This window comes from Ips typographus, linkage group LG13, assembly GCF_016097725.1.
Source record: "Ips typographus isolate SLU linkage group LG13, UJ_Ityp_2.0, whole genome shotgun sequence".
Classification (NCBI taxonomy): domain Eukaryota; kingdom Metazoa; phylum Arthropoda; class Insecta; order Coleoptera; family Curculionidae; genus Ips; species Ips typographus.
In genome coordinates, this window is record NC_138434.1 from 3,107,549 (window position 1) to 3,134,365 (window position 26,817).

The 26,817-nt window shown below is 36.6% G+C and overlaps 1 protein-coding gene and 2 long non-coding RNA genes across 6 annotated transcripts in view; 1 reads left to right on the forward strand and 2 right to left on the reverse strand.

Moving 5' to 3' along the window:
- Positions 1-827: 827 nt before the first annotated feature.
- Positions 828-26,817, reverse strand: part of roq (RING finger and CCCH-type zinc finger domain-containing protein roquin) — a 58,632-nt gene continuing 32,642 nt past the window's right edge. For 2 of the 4 annotated variants that reach the window (XM_081991510.1, XM_081991508.1), the window contains exons 9-10: positions 21,641-21,870; positions 828-17,279 (exon numbers count right to left, since the gene is read on the reverse strand). In XM_081991510.1, the coding sequence (XP_081847636.1) occupies positions 17,100-17,279; positions 21,641-21,870 (410 nt within the window). In that variant the 3' untranslated portion in view covers positions 828-17,099. The remainder of the gene's footprint in view (positions 17,280-21,640; positions 21,871-26,817) is intronic. The other 2 variants (XR_014180147.1, XR_014180148.1) reach the window with 2 other exon arrangements.
- LOC145736968 (uncharacterized) lies at positions 1,115-26,081 on the forward strand. The gene is made up of 3 exons (XR_014180155.1): positions 1,115-1,160; positions 24,761-24,859; positions 25,959-26,081. It is a non-coding gene; the product is annotated as an uncharacterized LOC145736968 (long non-coding RNA).
- LOC145736969 (uncharacterized) lies at positions 23,131-26,042 on the reverse strand. Its single transcript, XR_014180156.1, has 2 exons — positions 25,964-26,042; positions 23,131-24,882 (listed from the first exon to the last, which is right to left on the reverse strand). It is a non-coding gene; the product is annotated as an uncharacterized LOC145736969 (long non-coding RNA).

The window sequence follows — 26,817 nt, forward strand, 5'->3', positions numbered from 1 at the left end:
TGTCTTCTTGACAATATGGTGAATGAGAATGTATCGGGAGTAACTGAAGTTTACCTCTTTGCATTTTCTGCTCTCCTAATGAGATGTTCGATTTTTGGTAAAAATGTAAATTTTCCACAAAAATGGCATTTTGTATCAGGATCACAGAAGTATTAAAGAGGTATTTTTTGTCTTCTTGACAATATGGCGAGTAAGAATGTATCGGGAGTAACTGAAGTTTACCTCTTTGCATTTTCTGCTCTCCTAATGAGATGTTCGATTTTTGGTAAAAATCCAAATATATATATGATCTCCTATAGCACGGCGGTCCGCTCAATAGAAGGCATGGCTGGAAAACCCTTCCAGCAACGCTGGGCTGCTCCTGGCATGAGACAGGCAAAGGACCTAATATCTGGTCCGTGCCCCAAACGAACTAAACTTCTGCTAAACCTAAACAGAGGCAAGCTACGAACTGGTCTAATGACGGGTCACTGTCACCTGGCGCGGCATATGCGCAGACTGGGAATTCACGAAGACCCGGCCTGCAGAGGCTGCTTGGAGGACGAAGAAACACCGGGGCATGTACTCAGTGACTGCCTTCGTCACACCTACCTGGGACAGCCAACACTGTGTCACAGGGAACTAAGGGAGCTGCATCCGACTAACATCGTTAGATTCTTTGAATCAACGGGACTGCTGTAGCTCCGGCTGGCGGGACGCAACGGGTCCATCTGAGGCCTATGCGTATAGTCGAAAATTTGAGAGCGGCACTATGTAACCAAAAGTTTTCTCTCTGGGGACTTATTTAGACAAGAAAACTGGGTAAAAATTTAAATTAAACAAATCAATAAAGGTTACAACATTTATTAATACAATAATAGTCGTTTATAGTATAAGATATATTATACTTCCACCTCGATTAAAATACAAGTTAGCGATTAATGTAATCAATATTTTTTTTTCATATATAAAATAGGACTATAAGTAACCACATGTGCAACATGACCGTTAAAAAAATGATTGCCGTTTTAAGTATGACAGGTCAAATTTCATGGGCCACTTAAAAAATTAACAGAAGTTACATTGCAGTTGTCAAATTTAGCAAGTTTTAGCTGACAATTTTACGCGTTTTTCAATTGAGAATAACACATCGTTCAATAAGTCCCGGGACTAACCCACAGGTGGCACTACAAATCGCATTTTTATATTTTTCCCTTGAAGTACCATCTTTCAAACGACAGCTGTCAAATCCTGAGCTCATTCCCTCCAATATTTTGTTTGTGAGAATTTTTTAAAGTGAACAACTTTTGAGTTTTTTTAAAACATGGAAAAAAGTGATTTTCGTGTGCTGATTAAACACTGTTTCCTGATGGGAAAAAACACCGTCCAAACTGAACAATGGTTTGAAAAATGTTACGGGAACTCTTCTCCATCGAGAACAACGATTTGTCGGTGGTTTGCTGATTTTAAACGCGGTCGTACAGACACAAATGACGCTGACCGGTCTGGACGCCCAAATTCGGCTGTTGTTTCAGAAAACATGAAAAAAATCCACAAAATGATATTGTCTGATCGTAAACTGAAAGTGAGTGAGATAGCTGAGGTCTCAAAGATATCAAAAGGTAGTGTGTTAACAATTTTGCATGAACATTTGGGTATGCGAAAGCTGCTTTCGAAATGGGTGCAGCGAGTGCTCACTATTGACCCAAAACAACAACGAATTGATGATTTGGAGCTGTTTAACCGTAATAAAAAGGATTTTTTGCGTCGATATGTGACCATGAACGAAACCTGGATCCACCACTACACACCTGAATCAAAACGGCAGTCATCTGAGTGGACTGGACCCGGAGAAAGCCATCCGAAGCAACCAAAAACAACAACAATCGGCTGGCAAGGTTATGGCCTCTGTATTCTGGGATACACACGGTATATTGTTCATTGACTATTTGGAAAATGGGAAAACAATCAACAGCGACTATTATTATGCATTATTGGACCGATTGACCATATGAAGAAGAAAAAGATTCTCTTTCATCAAGACAATGCACCGTGTCACAAGTCCCATAAAAACGAAGGTAAAATTCAACGAATTGGGTTTCGAATTGCTTCCCCACCCACCGTATAGTCCAGACCTGGCCCCCAGCGACTACTGGCTGTTGTTCAGACCTCAAAAAAATGCTCCAGGGAAAGAAATATCAATCAAATGAGGAAGTCATCGCTGAAACTGAAGCGTATTTTGAGGCCAAGGAAAAATCGTTCTACAAACGTGGTATAGAAAAGTTGGAATGATTGTATCACTCTAGAAGGGAACTATATTGATGAATAAAGACGAATTTCATGAAAAATAATTGTTTTTCTTAGTTAATCCTGGGACTTATTGAATGAAGTGTTACAGTAATTAAATCTGTTTTGATTTTTTACTAAAATTACGATAATCTTCTCTTTGACCTGTCATTTGTCTCTGAGTTAATCCAACGAGGATATAATAACTAAAGGAGAGTGGTTATTGCCGTGGTAAATATTTGTCACATTGTTGTCGGCAGCGCCACGACGGAGCTCTGGTAAAACTAACCAAAAGTTATGCACGGAAACTGCCTTACAACAACAGAGCAATCAGCTGATACAATGCAAACATACAAATTTGATGGTAATGTTTATCAAACTTTATTTGTATTTACATTTTGTTTATCACACTTTAGCAAAATATAATATAAAATCTCACTCTTGAGTCTTACAGTCTTGCTCCTTTGTTTCTTTTTGGTAGTCAGTGATTCAATCTTATCCACATCAACAACCTTTCAATTTTGAAAACAGCTTCCAAATCCATACTGTAGCTCCAATTGTGTCTGTGTTCTGCTGTAACTTCAATTTATTTTTCACTCCCATCTCTCGGACAACATTAGCCAGAAAAGAAAATCTTTCCACCCTAGAAACAGTACAGGGTTGCCCATATTCGACGGACCCATCTGGCAACGCCATAACTTTTGACAGAGATGTCTGATCGTTTAATGACATACCGCGTTTGAAGCGTCAGTCGAAGCCACGCGAGCGCTCTGAAATAGTTGAAATTTACATTCAACAGAACAAGTCAATTGTGAAAACTCAACGTGCTTTTAAAAAATGTGAAAAGTGCGCCTTCTAAGAACACCATTAAGCGTTTATACGAAAAATTTTTTAAGGCAAATTAACAGGGCAAAAAACGAGTCTTGGGACAGGAAGTGTGAAGAAATTAACAGCTATATAGGAGGAAGAAAATGTTCAGAAGTATGGAAATTTATATCAACTGTCAAGAACCCAGGAAAAGACGGGGCGAACATTCAAGTGATTAAACCCGAAGAATGGTTAAAACACTACAAAGACCTACTTCAGGAATCTAGACAAGAATATTTAACTGAGTCTCCAAGACACTTCAATGTGCAAGGAGAGGAAGTTGAGGTACCTGAGGAAACAGTGAGAAAAGCTGTTATGAACCTTAAACCAGGTAAATCTAGCGGTCCAGAAGGAATATATTCCGAAATGTTAAAATATGGAACTCGAAAGCTCTTTAGAAATTTAACAGTTATTATTAATAAATGCTTGAACGGACATTCCGTCCCTAAGGAATGGAAAATGGCTCTCATCTCCTCCATTCACAAAAAAGGAAATAAACTGGACTGCAATAACTATCGGGGCATCTCGGTTACAAGCACATTGAGCAGTATGGTAGAATTTTACGTGATCTCATTGAAGAGGATTATAAAGGAAAAGAAGAGGAAGAACAATGCGGTTTAAGAGCAGGAAGACCATGTACAGACAACGTGTTTACTCTAAAACAAGTTATAGAGAAGAGAAGTGCTAGAAACTTGGAAACGCACCTAGCATTTGTTGACCTACAAAAAGCCTACGATACAGTCCCAGTATCAAAACTATGGCGGGTCTTAGAGCAATCCAACATTAATCACACCTACGTAACAGCCCTTAAAGAACTATACAGGGTAATTCAAATTCGACCCTCACCATTGGGATCTCGGAAACTATAAGAGATACGAGAAAGTTTAAATTGGGGCAAAGTTGCGCAATTCAAAGTTTTTTTCGGATATCTTCGGAAGTACTCGGAAAATCAAAATTTTTAAAACAGAATTTGGTTGAGCTTTATATTGGCTTTATTTTTAGCTTTTTTACCTGACTGTACTAAATTTGTAGGGTTTTTTTATATCATTAGATAGGAAATTTAATGAGGATTCCAAAAATGTACCTTAAAATGCGATTTGGTCACTCTAAGTGGGTTTTACAAACGATTTTGTAGCAGACTGTCCTTTAAAACTGAGTGTTTTGCACTTTAAACTTAAACAGCGCTTTTCTACTCGACTGTACTACATTTTTTAATGTTTTTTCATGTCATTAGATAGGAAATTTAATGAGAAATCCAAAAATGTGCTTAAAAATGCGAGTTGGTTACTCTAAGTGGGTTTTACAAACGATTTTGTAGCAGACTGTCCTTTAAAACTGAGTGTTTTGCACTTTAAACTTAAACAGCGCTTTTCTACTCGACTGTACTACATTTTTTAATGTTTTTTCATGTCATTAGATAGGAAATTTAATGAGAAATCCAAAAATGTGCTTAAAAATGCGAGTTGGTTACTCTAAGTGGGTTTTACAAACGATTTTGTAGCAGACTGTCCTTTAAAACTGAGTGTTTTACACTTTAAACTTAAACAGCGCTTTTCTACCTGACTGTACTACATTTTTAGTGTGTTTTCATGTCACTAAATAGGAAATTTAGTGAGGATTCCAAAAATGTGCTTAAAAATGTGATTTGGTCACTCTAAGTGGGTTTTAAAAATGATTTTGTAGCAGACTGTCCTTTAAAACTGAGTGTTTTGCACTTCAAACTTTGACAGCGCTTTTCTACTCGACTGTACTACATTTTTTAATGTTTTTTTATGTCGTTAGATAGGAAATTTAATGAGGATTCCAAAAATGTGCTTAAAAATGTGATTTGGTCACTCTAAGTGGGTTTTAGAAACGATTTTGTAGCAGACTGTCCTTTAAAACTGAGTGTTTTGCACTTTAAATTTTAACAGCGCTTTTCTACCTGACTGTACTAAATTTGTAGTGTTTTTTAAGGTTATTGGATAGGAAATTTAGTGAGGATTCCAAAAATGTGCTTAAAAATGCGAGTTGGTCACTCTAAGTGGGTTCTAGAAACGATTTTGTAGCAGACTGTCCTTTAAAACTGAGTGTTTTGCACTTTAAACTTTGACAGCCCTTTTCTACCTGACTGTACTACATTTTTTGTTTTTTTTTCATGTCACTAGATAGGAAATTTAATGAGGATTCCAAAAATGTGGTTAAAAATGCGATTTAGTCACTTTAAGTGGGTTTTAGAAACGATTTTGTAGCAGACTATCCTTTAAAACTGAGTGTTTTGCACTTTAAACTTTAACAGCGCTTTTCTACCTGACTGTACTAAATTTTTAGTGTTTTTTCCTGTCATTAGATAGGAAATTTAATGAGGATTCCAAAAATGTACTTAAAAATGCGATTTGGTCACTCTAAGTGGGTTTTACAAACGATTTTGTAGCAGACTGTCCTTTAACACTGAGTGTTTTGCACTTCAAACTTTAACAGCGCTTTTCTACCTGACTGTACTAAATTTTTAGTGTTTTTTCCTGTCATTAGATAGGAAATTTAATGAGGATTCCAAAAATGTGCTTAAAAATGCGATTTGGTCACTCTAAGTGGGTTTTACAAAGGATTTTGTAGCAGACTGTCCTTAAAAACTGAGTGTTTTGCACTTCAAACTTTGACAGCGCTTTCTACCTGACTAAGCTAACTAAGGTAAAATTAGTTTTTATTGAATAATTTTGTTATTTATGCAGCAAATCATAAGTCACTAAAATCAGAATAAAACGTACTATTTGATGGGCTAAAAATCCAATATGGCGCCCATAAGAAAAAAGAAAGTTGATGATGACTGACAGAAAACGAAACGTCGTGTGGCAAATTTGTATCCATCATCGAATAGCTAGGAAAAAGTGGCAATGAAAAGATGCTTTTAGTTTTGGGATATCTCTTCAAATAAGGTTAGAAATAAATAAAAACAATAAATCAAATTTTCAGTTTTTTTCGGATATCTTCGGAAGTACTCGGAAAATCAAAATTTTTAAAACAGCATTTGGTTGAGCTTTATATTGCGCAACTTTGCCCCAATTTAAACTTTCTCGTATCTCTTATGGTTTCTGAGATCCCAATGGTGAGGGTCGAATTTGAATTACCCTGTATAGGGAATCAAAATCAAGAATTAGGGTAGGCAAATGTGTCACTGAAGAGCTTGTGGTGAATAAAGGATTGCGTCAAACATGCTGTGTCTCTCCCACTCTTTTTAAAATATAAATAGCGATGGCACTAAAAAACTGGAAAAGAAACTTTGGGAGTTGCCAGTTGCTTGTTTACCCTACAGTTCGCAGACGACCAAGTCATAGTAGCCAATGATAAAGAGGATGTGCAATACATGATGCGAAAGCTAATAGAGGAATACAGAAAATGGGACTTAACAGTCAACATAGCCAAGACAAAGTATCTATGTGTGGGAACTCAGGACGGAAATTTGGAACTGGACAATGGCCAAGAAATCCTTCAGTGTCAGGAATATGAATATCTGGGCATTACATTCGACAACACAGGAACAGATGTAAAAGAAATCGGAGCTCTGAATGGAATCCTATGGAGCAAAGAAATAACCAAGAAGCGGAAATTTAATATCTATGAGGCAATGGTAAAAAGCACCCTCCTATACGGATCAGAAACCTGGAGAATTTCAGATAGACACAAGAAAAGAGTTGAGGCAGTTGAAATGGATGCAATTAGGATGCGCATTTCACGAAGAGAAAGAATAAGAAACGACATCATAAAACAACGGATGGGAATAGAAGACGCAATAACACAGGATATCGAAAACAAGCAACTTACGTGGTACGGACACGTGGAAAGAATGTCAAATACCCGATGGCCTAAAAGAGTACTTCATTGGCAACCAACCGGCAGAAGAAAACGAGGAAGGCCAAAACAGGAGTGGCAGAAAACCATGCATAAATGCATGAGTGAGAGAAATCTAACACCTGAAGATTGTGAAGACCGAAGAGGCTGGAAATTAGGTGTCGGACAACGTCGAAAGACGTTCTAAACCGGCCTATATATATATACGAAAAATTTTCGACTGGTGAGGCTCTTTCTAATCCGAAGAGACCAAATAAAAGTCGACCAAGAGAATATCGCTGCCGTACGAGCGTAAGTGTTGAGAGGTCCCCAAGAACATCCCAAAAACGCCGTTCTCAGCAGTTGGGCATGGCTCGGTCCACTTTACAACGGATTATTCGCGTTGATTTGCATTTGTTCCCGTACAAAATTCAATTGACGCAAAGATTGTTGCCTGCGGACAAGCCTCGTCGATTGGAATGGGCCCAAAGAGTCATCGAAATGGCCGAAGATGACGAGCAATTTTGGAACCAAAATTATCATGTCCGATGAAGCCCATTTCACATTGAATGGGACCGTAAATAAGCAAAATTGCCGTATTTGCGCCACTGAAAATCCTTAGGAGATTCAAGAAGTGCCTCTTCATGACGAAAAAGTCACAGTTTGGTGCGGCGTTAGTGCGAAAACGGTCATTGGGCCGTTTTTCTTCCAAAATGAAAATGGCCATGCTGTTACCATCAACCAGGAGCGTTAAGCTCGGTTCACATGAATCCGGAACAGCGGAAAATCGTTCAGCCAATCAGCGTTCTTCCGTAAGCGTTCTGTCCGTCTATCCGGACCGGATTGCATATTTTGATATTTTCCGCGCGTAAACGTCGTAATCATGACATTCATGACAGGGACAGAAAACAAAACAGAAACTGCAAAGCAAATATGTCCGTGGAGATGAACGAAAACGATTTTAACACTACGCTAATTGATTTTGTCCAAAGTTACCCCATTTTGTGGGATTCTAAGCACCCTCAACACAAGGATAATAATGCCTTGAAGAAGGCTTGGCTTCAGATTGCCAATGGAATGAAAACAATAGGTATTCGGTACAGTCAGAGAGAAAAGCGCTGTCAAAGTTTGAACTGACAGAAACACAGTTTGAAAAAAGAGTCAGCAACAAAATCGTCTGTTAAACTCACTTGGAGTGAGAAAATGACAGTTTTAAGCACATTTTTGGAATCTTCATTAAATTTCTTATCCAATAACCTAAAAAAAAAATCACAAAATTTGGTACAGTCAGGGAAAAAAGTGCTGCCAAAGTTTGAACTGGCAGAAACACAGTTTGAAAAGACAATCAGCGACAAAATCGTCTGTTAAACTCACTTGGAGTGAGAAAATAACAGTTTTATCCACATTTTTGGAATCCTTATTAAGTTTCCTATCTACTAACCTAAAAAAACACTAAAAAATCGAGTATAGTCAGTTAGAAAAACAGTATCAAAGTTTAAACTGCCAGAAACACAATTTGAAAGGACAGTCAGAGACAAAATCGCCTGTAAAACCCCCTTGGAATGAGAAAATGACAGTTTTAAGCACATTTTTGGAATCCTCGTTAAATTTCCTATTCAGTTACTTGGAAAAACCGTATAAAATGTGGTACAGTCTGGGAGAAAAGCAGTGTCAAATTTTGAACTAAAAGAATCACAGTTTGGAAGGACAGTCAGGGACAAAATCGCTGGTGAAACCCACTTGTAGTAAGAAAATGTTTGATTTAAGTACATTTTTGGAATCCTCAGTAAATTTCCTATTCAATAGCCAAAAAAAAAACAAAAAACATATCGGTACAGTCATGGTGAAAAATGGTGTCAAAGTTTGAATTGTTAGAAACACAGTTTGAAAGGACAGTCAAGGACAAAATCGCCTGTAAAACCTATTTGTGGTGTGAAAATGACAGTTTTAAGCACATTTTTGGAATCCTCATTAAATTTCCTATCCAATAGTCTAAAAAAACACTAAAAAATCAAGTATAGTCAGTTAGAAAAACAGTGTCAAAATTTGAACTGCTAGAAACACAGTTTGAAAGGACAGTAAAGGACAAAATCGCCAGTAAAACCCACTTGTAGTATGAAAATGACAGTTTTAAGCACATTTTTGGAATCCTTATTAAATTTCCTATCCAATAGTCTAAAAAAACACTAAAAAATCGAGTATAGTCAGTTAGAAAAACAGTGTCAAAATTTGAACTGCTAGAAACACAGTTTGAAAGGACAGTCAAGGACAAAATCGCCTGTAAAACCTATTTGTGGTGTGAAAATGACAGTTTTAAACACATTTTTGGAATCCTTATTAAATTTCCTATCCAATAGTCTAAAAAAACACTAAAAAATCAAGTATAGTCAGTTAGAAAAACAGTGTCAAAATTTGAACTGCTAGAAACACAGTTTGAAAGGACAGTCAAGGACAAAATCGCCTGTAAAACCCATTTGTGGTGTGAAAATGACAGTTTTAAGCACATTTTTGGAATCCTCATTAAATTTCCTATCCAATAGTCTAAAAAAACACTAAAAAATCGAGTATAGTTAGTTAGAAAAACAGTGTCAAAATTTGAACTGCTAGAAACACAGTTTGAAAGGACAGTCAAGGACAAAATCGCCTGTAAAACCTATTTGTGGTCTGAAAATGACAGTTTTAAACACATTTTTGGAATCCTCATTAAATTTCCTATCCAATAGTCTAAAAAAACACTAAAAAATCAAGTATAGTCAGTTAGAAAAACAGTGTCAAAATTTGAACTAAAAGAAACACAGTTTGAAAGGACAGTAAAGGACAAAATCGCCAGTAAAACCCACTTGTAGTATGAAAATGACAGTTTTAAGCACATTTTTGGAATCCTTATTAAATTTCCTATCCAATAGTCTAAAAAACCACTAAAAAATCGAGTATAGTCAGTTAGAAAAACAGTGTCAAAATTTGAACTGCTAGAAACACAGTTTGAAAGGACAGTCAAGGACAAAATCGCCTGTAAAACCTATTTGTGGTGTGAAAATGACAGTTTTAAACACATTTTTGGAATCCTCATTAAATTTCCTATCCAATAGTTTAAAAAAACACTAAAAAATCGAGTATAGTTAGTTAGAAAAACAGTGTCAAAATTTGAACTGCTAGGAACACAGTTTGAAAGGACAGTCAAGGACAAAATCGCCAGTAAAACTCATTTGTAGTGTGAAAATGACAGTTTTAAACACATTTTTGGAATCCTTATTAAATTTCCTATCCAATAGTCTAAAAAAACACTAAAAAATCGAGTATAGTCAGTTAGAAAAACAGTGTCAAAATTTGAACTGCTAGAAACACAGTTTGAAAGGACAGTCAAGGACAAAATCGCCTGTAAAACCCACTTGTATTAACACTATTCCGTCAACCATTCCGCAACTGTGTCACTCGTCACATGTAAACGACAAGTAGTTTTCCGTGCGTAAAATGCATTCATTCCGCACGTTCCGCACCCCGCGCTCCGTTATAATTCCTGATACATGAGAACCGAGCTTTATCGCGACATGATGACCAATTTTGTGATGCCAATTATTCGTCGAAAGCGTATGAGGCAGTTCTGGTTTCAACAAGACGGCGCTCCACCGCACACAAGTCGCATAACAATCGATTTTCTGAAGAAATTGTTTCCGGGCCGTTTGATGTCGAAAAGTGGTGATTTGGATTGGCCACCGCGTTCGCCCGATTTGACGCCGCCTGACTTCTTCTTGTGGGGATATTTGAAGTCAAAGGTTTACGTTAACAAGCCAAGGACCGTAGAAGAGCTCAAGGACAACATTCGTGAAGAAATAGCCGCTATTCCGGCCGAAATGTTGGCGAAAACGATGGAAAATGCTGCAAAAAGGGCACAATACGCCATCAACGCCAGAGGCGGCCATTTGAGAGATATCATATTCAAAAATTGATGTAAACAAATCTACTTGGAACAAATTAAATGATTAAGATTGCCAACCGCCAAATTTTTATTTTTTTCTTTGATTTTTTAAAAAAAAAACATGAGTCCGTCGAATATGGGCAACCCGTTACTTTTTTGGCGAAGTTTTCGGTTTTTGTTTTATTTGTGTCTTAATGGCTTCTGTTCTGACCAGAACAATTTTGAATTTTCACAATTTAATAAATAACACGTGCCACAAAACGACAGTGACAGTAGACAGCCGCCGATTGACACTCAAATCCCAGTTTGAAGATAGCAGTGGCGCCGCCAAGTTCCTCTGCACGAACTAGAATCTCTCAGCCAATCCTCTTCTTTAGTTATTATATCCTCGTTGAGTTAAACCTGATTTTGTTCGTTTATAATAGGTCCGTTCGCAGAGGCAATTTCAAACTGGTTTCCAACCGAAATTGTTTTGCCTTTCATTGGTTGAATGCTCACGTGACATTTAGCCGGACATATATTCCTCTGATTGGAACAGACCTTTAGACTGTGTCGGCAAACATGTAAATATACCTAAATATTTTTCGTGTTCAAAATAAGTAAAATAAGAAAAAAAATTAAGAAGTTCGTTTTCTTTGCACAGCCTCAAAAAACATTATTGCGGATCCCTTTAGTAGCATAAATTATAATTAAGTAAGGAAAGAGAGCACTGCGCGCTTTGACTGACTTAAAAGCACAATAAATAATCAATAATAATAATAAATATATTAAGCATAAATAGGACCACTCTTGACTCTTTTTTTTTTTAACTTGAAGACGCATTTTCAAACAAATGCTCACTATATTACATTAAAAGTCAACTTAGAACATTGATATACGGATCACACACAGTATGATTTATTTAGGATTCATTTTTCGCGAGAAGATGATGACAATAATGCACCAACCCTGATCGAGGCGGCGCCACCAGTTTTAGCGGTGGCGCCACCTTTCGACCGTCCCATAAAACTGGAATAACTCGTACCGAATTCACGTCGCACTTATTATGAATAAGATTCCCATCTTTTCTCCTCCCCCTCTCACGTCCCTCTTGATTTTACTTTTTTTTTTTGTTGCTACAATTCCAAAAACCGCGAATATACAGTCCGTCCCGGGGTTTGCGGCAGTGACGTAATAGTTCAGTCGTTCCTTTTCTATTAAACAGGTGAACTGAGCGAGATGGAAATGTGACGTCATTGACGTATACGTTACTTATGAATTTTTATACTCGTGAATGTTCGTGCTGGTTCGGGGCCACGTTCAGAAATAACTCCACGTCATCTGATCAACGTATTTGAAAAAACGAACCGTGTCACGTGACAAACTGTCAAATGACTACACGAAGTGTGCCCTGGCGCCATTGAAAATTATTAATTTTGATTTTTTTGACGTTTGTTGACAGTTTTCTCGAATTTTGTTTTTTTTTTTGTGTTTAGTGCAAATTTGTATGTGTAATTCTGACATTACAAATAATGTACAATTATTTTCGTTTCGTGTCGTTTTGACAGCAGAATCATTTTTCCAAGGTCACAATTTAACGTACTAAGCGATGTTGCCACGTCTACCGTTTATATGTTTTTTTTTACTGTTCTCCTGTTTTTTTTTTTTATAAATAAAGTGATTGTGTTGTTTGTGAAACTTTTTTGATTTATTGAGTAGGAAATTGCACTTAAAACAGTCAAATTATCCTCGAAAACCACGTGACGTCTGTCACTAATGTCAAAATTTGACTAGAATTTGCGAGAATTACATTTTAACACAGTTTTCGAAACAAAACGATTTTTTGAGATTTATGACAGTTATTTTGACAATTGTCACGTGACCGTCTGGCTAAATAGTATTATACAATCACGTGACAACTGCCACTCACGTCAAAACTGTCAAACTGTGCTCAAAAGTTGCAAAAGTCATAGTTTAGAAACGTTTTCTTGCAGTATTTGATATAAAACGTGTTTCTGAGAATTATGACAGCTATTTTGACAATTGTCACGTGACCGTTTAGTTGAATAGTGTTCTACAATCACGTGACAACGGTCACTAACATCAAAATTGTCAAACTGTGCTCAAAATTTGCAAAAATCAGGATTTAGAAACGTTTTTAGCAGTATTTGATATAAGACGTGATTTTTAAAATTATGACAGTTATTTTGACAATTGTCACGTGACCATCAAACTAAATAGTGTTATACAATCACGTGACAACTGTCACTAACGTCAAAACTGTCAAACTATGCTTTAAAGTTGCAAAAATCAGAATTTAGAAACGTTTTCTTGCAGTATTTGATATAAAACGTGTTTCTGAGAATTATGACAGTTATTTTGACAATTGTCACGTGACCGTCTGGCTAAATAGTATTATACAATCACGTGACAACTGCCACTCACGTCAAAATTGTCAAATTATGCTTTAAAGTTGCAAAAATCTGAATTTAGAAACGTTTTTAGCAGTATTTGATATAAAACGTGTTTTTGAGATGTATGACAGTTATTTGACAATTGTCACGTGACCGTCTAACTAAATAGTGTCCTAAAATCACGTGACTACTGTCACTAACATCAAAATTGTCAAACTTTGCTCAAAATTCGCAAAAATCAGAGTTTAGAAACGTTTTCTTGCAGTATTTGATATAAGACGTGATTTTTAAAATTATGACAGTTATTTTGACAATTGTCACGTGACCGTTTAACTAAATAGTGTTATACAATCACGTGACAACTGTCACTAACGTCAAAACTGTCAAACTGTGCTCAAAAGTTGCAAAAATCGGGGCTTAGAAAAGTTTCCTTGCAATATTCGATATAAAGAGTGTTTTTGAGATTTATGATTTTGACAGTTGTCACGTGACTGCCTAGCTAATTTAACCTCTAAAACCACGTGATATCTGTGACGCTGACCGGACCAGGCTAAGTTGTACCGTTTTTCCTCTAGAGGGCGTCAAAGTTTATTAATTTTTTTTGGGATATTTTCGTTAATATCTCGAAAACGGTTTAAGTTAGGAGTGTGGAAATTTTTCCCTCGTATACCCCCCGATGGTAGGCAACTTTTACTAAATATGACATTTTTCTCTAAAGCGCACCGTTTGACCTTGAAAAATAAAAAACTAAATTTCTGACATTTTTTACAGAGATTTTCCCATGGATTTTTTGAAAAATTTTTTAATTTTGAAAATTGTTTTTTACCGCCTGGATAGCTTTGGGTTAACGATAGAAACGTGACGTGGAGTGTCATTTGTCAAAATGTGAAGTTTTAATTGAATAGTACCAAAAAGGCCAGTAATCCATGCAGACAGTCTCAGAAAATAGTTATTTACCTAACAAGTGGGGAAAGTGGTACTTTCCGCACGACACTGCAGTTTACCGCACTCAGTGCGGAAAAATACTCCTTCCCGCACTTAAATGAGGGCGGAAAAGTGCACTTTACCGCACCCGATTAGGAAAACTGATTTTCAGGTAAAAGTTTGTGCAATTTTCCAAAAAACTCTCCATAACTCGCTTTTTTTAAATATTCTGAGTAGACACACCGTACGACAAAAGAAAGCTAATGAATGGAGCTATCACGTGACGTTGTCCGGACCAGGCTAAGTTGTACCGTTTTTCCTCTAGACGGCGTCAAAATTTATTAATTTTTTTTCGGATATTTTCGTTAATATCTCGAAAACGGTTTGAGTTAGGAGTGTGGAAATTTTTACCACGTATACCCCCCGATGGTGGGCAACTTTTACTAAATATGACATTTTTTTCTTCAGCGCACCGTTTGACCTTGAAAAATAAAAACCCGAATTTCTGACATTTTGTCCGAGGGTACCCCAAGAATTTTTTGAAAATTTTTTTAATTTTGAAAATTTGTTTTACCGCCTAGATAGCTTTGGGTTAATGGTAGAAATGTGACGTGGAGTGTCATTTGTCAAAATGTGAAGTTTTAATTGAATAGTACCACAAAGGCCAGTAATCCATGCAGACAGTCTCAGAAAATAGTTATTTACCTAACAAGTGCGGAAAGTGGTACTTTCCCGCACGACACTGCACTTTACCGCACTCAGTGCGAAAAAGTACTCCTTCCCGCACTAAAATAAGGGCGGAAAAGTGCACTTTACCGCACCCGAGTAGGAAAACTGATTTTCAGGTAAAAGTTTGTGCAATTTTCCAAAAAACTCTCCATAACTCGCTTATTTAAAATATTCTGAGTAGGCAAACCGTATGACAAACGAGAGCTAACGAATGAGGTTATCACGTGACGTTGACCGGACCAGGCTAAGTTGTACCGTTTTTCCTCTAGAGGGCGTCAAAGTAGTTTATAATTTTTTTTCGGATATTTTCGTTAATATCTCGAAAACGGTTTAAGTTAGGAGTGTGGAAATTTTTCCCTCGTATACCCCCCGATGCTAGGCAACTTTTACTAAATATGACATTTTTCTCTAAAGCGCATCGTTTGACCTTGAAAAATAAAAAACTAAATTTCTGACATTTTTTCCGAGGGTACCCCAAGAATTTTTTTGAAAAATTTTTGAATTTTGAAAATTTGTTTTACCGCCTAGATAGCTTTGGGTTAATGATAGAAACGTGACGTGGAGTGTCATTTGTCAAAATGTGAAGTTTTAATTGAATAGTATCAAAAAGGCCAGTAATCCATGCAGACAGTCTCAGAAAATAGTTATTTACCTAACAAGTGCGGAAAGTGGTACTTTCCCGCACGACACTGCAATTTACCGCACTCAGTGCGAAAAAGTACTCCTTCCCGCACTAAAATAAGGGCGGAAAAGTGCACTTTATCGCACCCGAGTAGGAAAACTGATTTTCAGGTAAAAGTTTGTGCAATTTTCCAAAAAACTCTCCATAACTCACTTATTTGAAATATTCCGTGTAGACACACCGTACGACAAAAGAAAGCTAACGAAAGGGGCTATCACGTGACGTTGACCGGACCAGGCTAAGTTGTACCGTTTTTCCTCTAGAGGGCGTCAAAGTAGTTTATAATTTTTTTCGGATATTTTCGTTAATATCTCGAAAACGATTAGAGTTAGGAGTGTGGAAATTTTTACTACGTATACCCCCCGATGGTAGGCAACTTTTACTAAATATGACATTTTTCTCTAAAGCGCACCGTTTGACCTTGAAAAATAAAAACCCGAATTTCTGACATTTTGATCGAGGGTACCCCAAGAATTTTTTGAATTTTTTTTTAATTTTGAAAATTTGTTTTACTACCTAAATAGCTTTGGGTTAATGGTAGAAATGTGACGTGGAGTGTCATTTGTCAAAATGTGAAGTTTTAATTGAATAGTATCAAAAAGGCCAGTAATCCATGCAGACAGTCTTAGAAAATAGTTATTTACCTAACAAGTGGGGAAAGTGGTACTTTCCGCACGACATAGTAGTTTACCGCACTCAGTACGGAAAAGTAACTTTACCGCACTCAGTGCGGAAAAATACTCCTTCCCGCACTTAAATGAGGGCGGAAAAGTGCACTTTACCACACCCGATTAGGAAAACTGATTTTCAGGTAAAAGTTTGTGCAATTTTTCAAAAAACTCTCCATAACTCGCTTTTTTAAAATATTCTGAGTAGACACACCGTATGACAAACGAGAGCTAACGAATGAGGCTATCACGTGACGTTGACCGGACCAGGCTAAGTTGTACCGTTTTTCCGCTAGAGGTCGTCAAAGTTTATAAATATTTTTTTCCCGAAACATTTCATTAATCTCTCGAAAACGGTAAAATTCAATATGACGTCACAGTTAATGTCGTCACTGCCACGTTTCCCAGGACAAAGTGTACATAGATTTATGTATAATAAGGAGGACGTCTGCAAACTTACAGAAGATACTCATTTTTGATGGTCAGACCAAACTGAGTTCCTGATAATTTCCGTATCGTTAAGCATCCAGAAACCCAATCGGACCGACCACGCTCAGTCAAATAACTACTAACCATCAATCCAGAGTAAAAAATCTACATCTTTTCTCGCCAAACCAGGCTCCGAATCATTGGGAGTGGTCAACGGTTTGCACCTACATCCGATTTAATAATCAAAATCACCCCCTATTTAGAGTAATCAAAACAGAAACCACGTGGCCTACAATAGTTACGAAAATATCTCTCTTTCTCTTTCTAATTTGACAGTCCGAGACCGTTTTGGTCAGTCAAAAAATGTACTATTACTACTCACTATAGTCTCGGACGTTTTCCAATCGAACCAATGTTGTTCATTTGGGCGAATCGTCGCCGCTCCACTCCTCCAACTGATCCTGCAGGCGTAGCTCGAGCTCGCGCATGTCGTTCGCAATGTCCTGCTCGTAGTTGACGTCGTCGCATTGCGCGTGCGGTTGGCGCGACGTTGCCATGTTGTGTCGGGCGCTTTGCGTCAGAGTGTGCACGATCTTGTTCTGCGTCACACCCAACAATTAGACAACGTCGCAACGTAATTAGTATCGTTGCTTTTCCATGTACTAGTCTTTCAAACGAGGATTAAACACTGAACTGAAAGATGGCGCCACTATATGATGATCGTTTTTTTTTTTTTTTTTAATTGCCAATTTATGCAGAATAAAGCCTGGTTTATAAAACAAAATTTAAATTTAGTATTAACTTTAAGAATAAGACTAGTGGTTTTGAATCAAGACGTTCATAAATGAAATTTAACTTTAACCTTAAATTTAGCTGTATCTAGTGACATTACATAAAGTTAAATCATCTTGCTACTGCGCAAGCGTCCCCAATGACACAATCAGCTGATTTGTGTTTTGAAATTGAATGTTTGGTTATGGTGTTTCCTGGCAGCTAAAGGTTACGGTTAAACTGAAGCCTAGTAATATTTGGTTTTTCCAATTTCAATTTTTGTGTTTGTGCATTCCAAAATCACCACACTGGGTATGTGGGAATGTCACTTAATATTTTTGAGAGTTGACCCACGTCAAATGAGCGCAAATGACAACTTTGGCGTTTAGCAGTCATTGATTTAAGACTTGAAATATGTCTTTTATGAACACCATATTTTTTCAGAGTTACAGCTAAATTTAAATTTTGTTTCATAAACCAGGCTTAAGTTGTTCAAAGTACTGATTGAATGTTGCAATGCTTAAACTGTACATTTAACACGCATGTACAGAGTGTCCTAAAAAAATTTATAAAGTGTACACGGCCTCAGTTCGGTACACTTGGGAGATGAATCATGCAACTCACCCTGTATTTGGATGCTCCTAAAGCATTTCAAATAAGCTCGAAAAACTATCTGGAAGCTTCCAGAACTTTCTAGCAAATTTCCCAAAAGCTTCCAGAAACTCTCGGATAATTTGGAAATTATCTAAAAATCACGTGACAACTGTCACTAACGTCAAAACTGTCAAACTATGCTTTAAAGCAGCAACAATCAGGGTTTAGAAACGTTTTCTTGTAGTATTTGATACAAAACGTGTTTTTGAGATTTATGACTGTTATTTTGATAATTGTCACGTGACTGTCTAGCTAAGTAGTGTTCTACAATCACGTGACAACTGTCATTAACGTTAAAATTGTCAAACTATGCTCTAGAATTGCAAACATCAAGGATTAGAAACGTTTTCTTGTAGTATTTGATACAAAACGTGTTTTTGAGATTTATGACACTTATTTTGACAATTGCCACGTGACCGTCTAGCTAAATAGTGTTCTACAATCACATGACAACTATCACTAATGTCAAAATTGTCAAACTATGCTCTAAAGTTGCAACAGTTAGAGTTTAGAAACGTTTTCTTGCAGTATTCGATACAAAACATGTTTTTGAGATTTATGACAGTTATTTTGACAATTGTCACGTGACTGTCTAGCTAAGTAGTGTTCTACAATCACGTGACAACTGTCACTAACGTCAAAATTGTCAAACTATGCTCTAAAGTTGCAAAAATCAGGGTTTAGAAACGTTTTCTTGCAGTATTTGATACAAAACGTGTTTTTGAGATTTATGACAGTTATTTTGGCAATTATTAAATTATCACGTGACCGTCTAGCTAAATAGTGTTCTACAATCACGTGACAACTGCTTGAACTATCTAAAAAGCTTCCAGAGCGGTCTAGAATATTTAATTTGTTCTCAAAGGAATCTAGGAGCTTCCAGATAATTATAAAATACTCTAAAAACTTTCAAAACTGTCTACAAGCATCCAGAAACTTTAAAAAACTTTAAAAAAGTTCTAGAACAATCTAGAAGCTTCCAAATAGTTCTAAAGCAGTCGAAAATCTATCCAAAGAAACTAGCAACTTCCGAAACTGTCTATAAGCTTCCACAACCTTCTAAAAGCTCCAAAAAAATCTCAGACAAATCTAGAAACTTCTAAGTGCTCCCAAAACAGTCGAAGGGCATTTCAAAAAGTAGCCAAATCAGTTGGAAGCTTTCAAAACAATCTAGAAGCTTCCAGATAATTATAAAATAGTTTAAAAACTTTCAAAACTGTCCACAAGCTTCCAGAAACTTTTAGGAACTTTCAAAAAGTTCTAGAACAATCTAGAAGTTTCTAAATGCTCCCAAAACAGTTGAAGGGCATTTCAAAAGGTAGCCAAATCAATTGGAAGCTTTCAAAACTGTCCAAGAACTGCCAAAATCTTCTAGGACATTTCAGAAACTTCCAAATAATTCTAAAACAATTTAAAAGCTTCCAGAATTCTAAAATAATCTATAAACTGGCTGTAAACTCCTAGAAACTTTTAAAAATGTTTTTCAAATAAGCAAGAAGCTTTTAAAACTATCTAGAAGCTTCCAGAACTTACTAGCAATTTTTTTAAAAGCTTCTAGAATATTCTAGAAACTCTTAGATAACTTTGAAACTATCTAAAAAGCTTCCAGAATGGTCTAGAATATTTAATTTGCTATCAAAAAAATCTAGGAGCTTCCAGATAATTATAAAAAAAGTCTAAAAGCTTTCAAAACTGTCTATAAGCTTCCAGAAACTTCTAAGAATTTTCAAAAAGTTCTAGGACAATCTAGAAGCTTCCAAATAGTCCAAAGCAGTCGAAAATCTATCCAAAGAAACTGTCTATAAGCTTCCACAACCTTCTAAAAGCTCCAAAAAAGTCTCAGACAAATCTAGAAACTTCTAAATGCTCCCAAAACAGTCGAAGGGCATTTCAAAAGGTAGCCAAATCAGTTGGAAGCTTTCAAAACTGTCCAGCAACTGTCAAAACCTTCTAGGACATTTCAGAAACTTCCAAATAATTCTAAAACAATCTAAAAGCTTCCGGAATTCTAAAATAATCTATAAACTGGCTGTAAACTCCTAGAAACTTTTAAAAATGTTTTTCAAATAAGCAAGAAGCTTTTAAAACTATCTAGAAGCTTCCAGAACTTACTAGCAATTTTCTAAAAGCTTCTAGAATATTCTAGAAACTTTTAGATAACTTTGAAACTATCTAAAAAGCTTCCAGAATGGTCTAGAATATTTAATTTGCTATCAAAAAAATCTAGGAGCTTCCAGATAATTATAAAAAAAGTCTAAAAGCTTTCAAAACTGTCTTTAAGCTTCCAGAAACTTCTAAGAACTGCCAAAAATTTCTAGGACAATCTAGAAGCTTCCAAATAGTCCAAAACAGTCGAAAATCTATCCAAAGAAACTGTCTATAAGCTTCCACAACCTTCTAAAAGCTCCAAAAAAGTCTCAGACAAATCTAGAAACTCTAAATGCTCCCAAAAACAGTCAAAAAACATTTCAAAAGGTAGCCAAATCAATTAGAAGTTTTCAAAACGGTCCAGAAACTGTCAAAAGCTTCTAGGACATTTCCGAAACTTCCAAATAATTCTAAAGCATTCTAAAAGCTTTCAGAACAATCTAGCAGCTTCAAACTACTTACAAAACAATCTAGAAGCTTCCAGATAATTATAAAATAGTTTAAAAACTTTCAAAACTGTCTACAAGCTTCCAGAAACTTCTAAAAACCGCCAAAAGTTTCTAGCACAATCTAGAAGCTTCCAAATAGTCATAAAACAGTCGAAAGACGTTTTGAAAGGTTGCCAAATCAATTAGAAGCTTTCAAAACTGTCCAGAAACTGTCAAAAGCTTCTAGGACATTTCCGAAACTTCCAAATAATTCTAAAACATTCTAAAAGCTTTCAGAATAATCTAGAAGCCTCAAACCACTTACAAAACAATCTAGAAGCTTCCAGATAATTATAAAATCGTTTAAAACTGTCTACAAGCTTCCAGAAACTTCTAAAAACTGCCAAAAGTTTCTAGGACAATCTAGAAGCTTCCAAATAGTCATAAAACAGTCGAAAGACGTTTTGAAAGGTTGCCAAATCAATTAGAAGCTTTCAAAACTGTCCAGATACTGCCAAAAGCTTTTAGGGCGTTTTAGAAATTTCCAAATAATTCCAAAACAATCTAAAAGCTTCCAGATAATTCTAAAATAATCTATAAACAGTCTTTAAACTGCTAGAAACTTTTAAAATCTCCCAAAAAGTTCTAGAACAATCATCACATAGAGTCAATCAAGTTTGTGACGAAAATTTCAATACTTCTTGCAAATAATGCGAAAACCAACTTTCAGTTTCCAGTTCTAATAAGAAAGTTGGCAACAGCGGACAACAAATAAACAAATTGTGAAAAGTGGCAATTAAAAATCTTGTGTTTAGAGACAACTAGTTCTGTCAGCTGAAAATTTACTGTTGACCAATAGGAAATTTTGAAATGGTCGCCCTCTGTTCACTAGGATGCGAACTAATCGCTCATCGAATAACTAGTAAATGGAAAAACAATGGTCTAAGGGTAATACTTACCAAACAGGCTTCCTTTTGCCGTTCCTGGATGCCTTGTTCGATCACTTGGAGCTGTTGCGCCAGTCTTTCGCTCTCAGTCAGCGACGTCACACCTTGCGAGGCCAGTTTCAGGTTGTTGAGTTGTTTTTCGAGGTTGCGCAGCTGCTGTTGGACGCGTTGTGACTCGGCGAGCAGCTCTTTAGTGGTGGAGTTGTCGTGCAATCGAGAGTGTAGGATTAAATGAGGCGAACCTAATAACGTTTACAGGTTTGTAATGTAGATTTTTAATATTCAACCTTTATTCACAGAATATATTTCACGAGGCTTTAAAGCTCGGTTCTCATGTATCCGGAATTATAACGGAGCGCGGGATGCGGAACGTGCGGAATGAATGCTTTTTACGCACGGAAAACTCCTTGTCGTTCACATATGACGAGTGACACAGCTGCGGAATGGTTGACGGAATAGTGTTAATACAAGTGGGTTTTACAGGCGATTTTGTCCTTGACTGTCCTTTCAAACTGTGTTTCTAGCAGTTCAAATTTTGACACTGTTTTTCTAACTGACTATACTCGATTTTTTAGTGTTTTTTTAGACTATTGGATAGGAAATTTAATGAGGATTCCAAAAATGTGCTTAAAACTGTCATTTTCACACTACAAGTGGGTTTTACAGTCGATTTTGTCCTTGACTGTCCTTTCAAACTATGTTTCTGTTAGTTCAAACTTTGACTCTGTTTTTCTCTCTGACTGTACTCAATTTGGTAGTGTTTTTTTAGGTTAGTAGATAGGAAATTTAATGAGGATTCCAAAAATGTGCTTAAAACTGTCATTTTCTCACTCCAAGTGAGTTTAACAGACAATTTTGTCGCTGACTGTGTTTTCAAACTTTGGCAGCACTTTTCTCCCTGACTGTACCGAATTTAGTGATATTTTTTTAGGCTATTGGATAGGCAATTTAATAAGGATTCCAAAAATGTGCTTAAAACTGTCGTTTTCACACTACAATTGGTTTTTACAGGCGATTTTGTCCTTGACTGTCCTTTCAAACTGTGTTTCTAGCAGTTCAAATTTTGACTGTTTTTCTAACTGACTATACTCGATTTTTTAGTGTTTTTCTTAGACTATGTGATAGGAAATTTAATGAGGATTCCAAAAATGTGCTTAAAACTGTCATTTTCACACCACAAATGGGTTTTACAGGCGATTTTGTGCTTGACTGTCTTTTCAAACTATGTTTCTGTTAGTTCAAATTTTGACACTTTTTTTTCTCTCTGACTGTACTCAATTTGGTAGTGTTTTTTAGGTTAGTGGATACGAAATTTAATGAGGATTCCAAAAATGTGCTTAAAACTGTCATTTTCACACCACAAATGGGTTTTACAGGCGATTTTGTCCTTGACTGTCCTTTCAAACTGTGTTTCTGTTAGTTCAAACTTTGACACTGTTTTTCTCTCTGACTGTACTCAATTTGGTAGTGTTTTTTTAGGTTAGTGGATAGGAAATTTAATGAGGATTTCAAAAATGTGCTTAAAACTGTCATTTTCTCATTCCAAGTGGGTTTTACAGGCGATTTTGTCCTTGACTGTCCTTTCAAACTGTGTTTCTAACAATTCAAACTTTGACACCATTTTTCACCATGACTGTACCGATATGTTTTTTGTTTTTTTTGGCTATTAAATAGGAAATTTAATGAGGATTCCAAAAATGTACTTAAATCAAACATTTTCTTTCTAGAAGTTGGTTTCACCAGCGATTTTGTCCCTGACTGTCCTTCCAAACTGAGGTTTCTTTTAGTTCAAAATTTGACACTGCTTTTCTCCCAGACTGTACCACATTTTATATGGTTTTTCCAAGTACCTCAATAGGAAATTTAACGAGGATTCCAAAAATGTGCTTAAAACTGTCATTTTCTCATTCCAAGTGGGTTTTACAGGCGATTTTGTCTCTGACTGTCCTTTCAAACTGTGTTTCTAGCAGTTCAAACTTTGCTACTGTTTTTCTAACTGACTATACTCGATTCTTTAGTGTTTTTTTTAGGTTAGTAGATAGGAAACTTAATAAGGGTTCCAAAAATGTGGATAAAACTGTCATTTTCTCACTCCAAGTGGGTTTTACAGGCGATTTTGTCCTTGACTGTCCTTTCAAACTGTGTTTCTAACAATTCAAACTTTGACACCATTTTTCACCATGACTGTACCGATATGTTTTTTGTTTTTTTTTGGCTATTGAATAGGAAATTTAATGAGGATTCCAAAAATGTACTTAAATCAAACATTTTCTTTCTAGAAGTTGGTTTTACCAGCGATTTTGTCCCTGACTGTCCTTCCAAACTGAGGTTTCTTTTAGTTCAAAATTTGACACTGCTTTTCTCCCAGACTGTACCACATTTTATATGGTTTTTCCAAGTACCTCAATAGGAAATTTAACGAGGATTCCAAAAATGTGCTTAAAACTGTCATTTTCTCATTCCAAGTGGGTTTTACAGGCGATTTTGTCTCTGACTGTCCTTTCAAACTGTGCTTCTAGCAGTTCAAACTTTGCTACTGTTTTTCTAACTGACTATACTCGATTCTTTAGTGTTTTTTTTAGGTTAGTAGATAGGAAACTTAATAAGGATTCCAAAAATGTGGATAAAACTGTCATTTTCTCACTCCAAGTGAGTTTAACAGACGATTTTGTTGCTGACTGTCTTTTCAAACTGTGTTTCTGTCAGTTCAAACTTTGACAGCGCTTTTCTCTCTGACTGTACCGAATACCTATTGTTTTCATTCGATTGGCAATCTGAAGCCAAGCCTTCTTCAAGGCATTATTATCCTTGTGCTGAGGGTGCTTAGAATCCCACAAAATGGGGTAACTTTGGACAAAATCAATTAGCGTAGTGTTAAAATCGTTTTCGTTCATCTCCACGGACATATTTGCTTTGCTGTTTCTGTTTTGTTTTCTGTCCCTGTCATGATTACGACGTTTACGCGCGGAAAATATCAAAATATGCAATCCGGTCCGGATAGACGGACAGAACGCTTAAGGAAGAACGCTGATTGGTTGAACGATTTTCCGCTGTCCGCATTCCGCGAATGTTCCGGATTCATGTAAACCGAGCTTAACACATCATTCAATAAGTCCCGGGACTAACCCACAGGTGGCACTACGAATCGCATTTTTATATTTTTCCCTTGAAGTACCATCTTTCAAACGACAGCTGTCAAATCCTGAGCTCATTCCCTCCAATATTTTGTTTGTGAGAATTTTTGAGTTTTAGCCCTGTAACTTCTTTAAATGACACTTTTGGACAAAAATCCTTAGAAGCTATCTTGTAGAGCACAAAATTCCCTACAACTCTCTTTATTTGCATTTTTGCCGTAACTCCTCAAATAACGGAGCTACGCTCTGTTGAACCTTGAACAGTTTTGAAGTTACTAAAGCACTTGAGGCACAAGTGCAGTTTTAGGCCTGTAACTCCTTTAAATGACACTTTAGGACAAAAGTCCTTAGAAGCTATCTTGTAGACCGTAAAATTTCCTACAACTCTCTTTATTTACATTTTTGCCTTAACTCCTCAAATAACTGAGCTACGCTCTGTTGAACCTTGAAAAACACAGTTTTTGGTCTGTAACTCTCTTAAATAACACTTTAGGACAAAAATCCTTAGAAGCAATCTTGAAGAGCGTAAAATTTCCTACAACTCTCCTTATTTACACTTTTAGAGTAACTTTTTAAATAACGGAGTTACGGTCTGTTGAACTTTTTTTTATTTTGGAGCTACCAAAGCACTTGTAGCACAAGTGCAGTTTTAGGCCTCTAACTCCTTTAAATGACACTTTCGGACAAAAATCCTTAGAAACAATCTTGTAGAGTATCAAATTTCCTACAACTCTCTTTATTTGTGTTTTTGCCTTAACTCCTCAAATAACAGAGCTACGCTCTGTTAAAACTTTTAAAAGACAGTTTTCGGCCTGTAACTCTATTAAACGAACTTCTAGAGCGAAATCGCTCTGAATCAATCTTAAAGAGCGTGAAATTTCCTACAACTCTCCTTATTTACACTTTTAGAGTAACTTATCAAATAGGGGAGTTACGGTCTGTTGAACTTCTCAAAAACACAAAACTCTTCGACACCGTACTCCGATGCCACTCAGGTAGGTGTTAACCCGTTGGTTAAGGGGAAAATCGGCCCTTAAGTGATCGTGTGCAGTGCGTTTCGGTTTTGAGCCCTTTTTGGATTAATTTCGGCGAGTGAAAGGTAATTTTTTGGCTAGTTTCACTCAATCCCGAGCTGTTTGGAGCTGTTTTCCTTGACAGACGTTTTTTGGCCTGTAACTCCCTTAAAAACTCAAAAGTGAACAACTTTTGAGTTTTTTTAAAACATGGAAAAAAGTGATTTTCGTGTGCTGATTAAACACTGTTTCCTGATGGGAAAAAACACCGTCCAAACTGAACAATGGCTTGAAAAATGTTACGGGAACTCTTCTCCATCGAAAACAACGATTTGTAGGGGGTTTGCTGATTTTAAACGCGGTCGTACAGACACAAAAGACGCTGACCGGTCTGGACGCCCAAATTCGGCTGTTGTTTCAGAAAACATGAAAAAAATCCACAAAATGATATTGTCTGATCGTAAACTGAAAGTGAGTGAGATAGCTGAGGTCTCAAAGATATCAAAAGGTAGTGTGTTAACAATTTTGCATGAACATTTGGGTATGCGAAAGCTGCTTTCGAAATGGGTGCAGCGAGTGCTCACTATTGACCAAAAACAACAACGAATTGATGATTCAGAGCGTTGTTTGGAGCTGTTTAACCGTAATAAAAAGGATTTTTTGCGTCCATGGACGAAACCTGGATCCACCACTACACACCTGAATCAAAACGGCAGTCATCTGAGTGAACTGGACCCGGCGAAAGCCATCCGAAGCGACCAAAAACGCAACAATCGGCTGGCAAGGTTATGGCCTCTGTATTCTGGGATACACACGGTATATTGTTCATTGACTATTTGGAAAATGGGAAAACAATCAATAGCGACTATTATTGTGCATTATTGGACCGATTGACCATATGAAGAAGAAAAAGATTCTCTTTCATCAAGACAATGCACCGTGTCACAAGTCCCATAAAAACGAAGGTCAAATTCAACGAATTGGGTTTCGAATTGCTTCCCCACCCACCGTATAGTCCAGACCTGGCCCCCAGCGACTACTG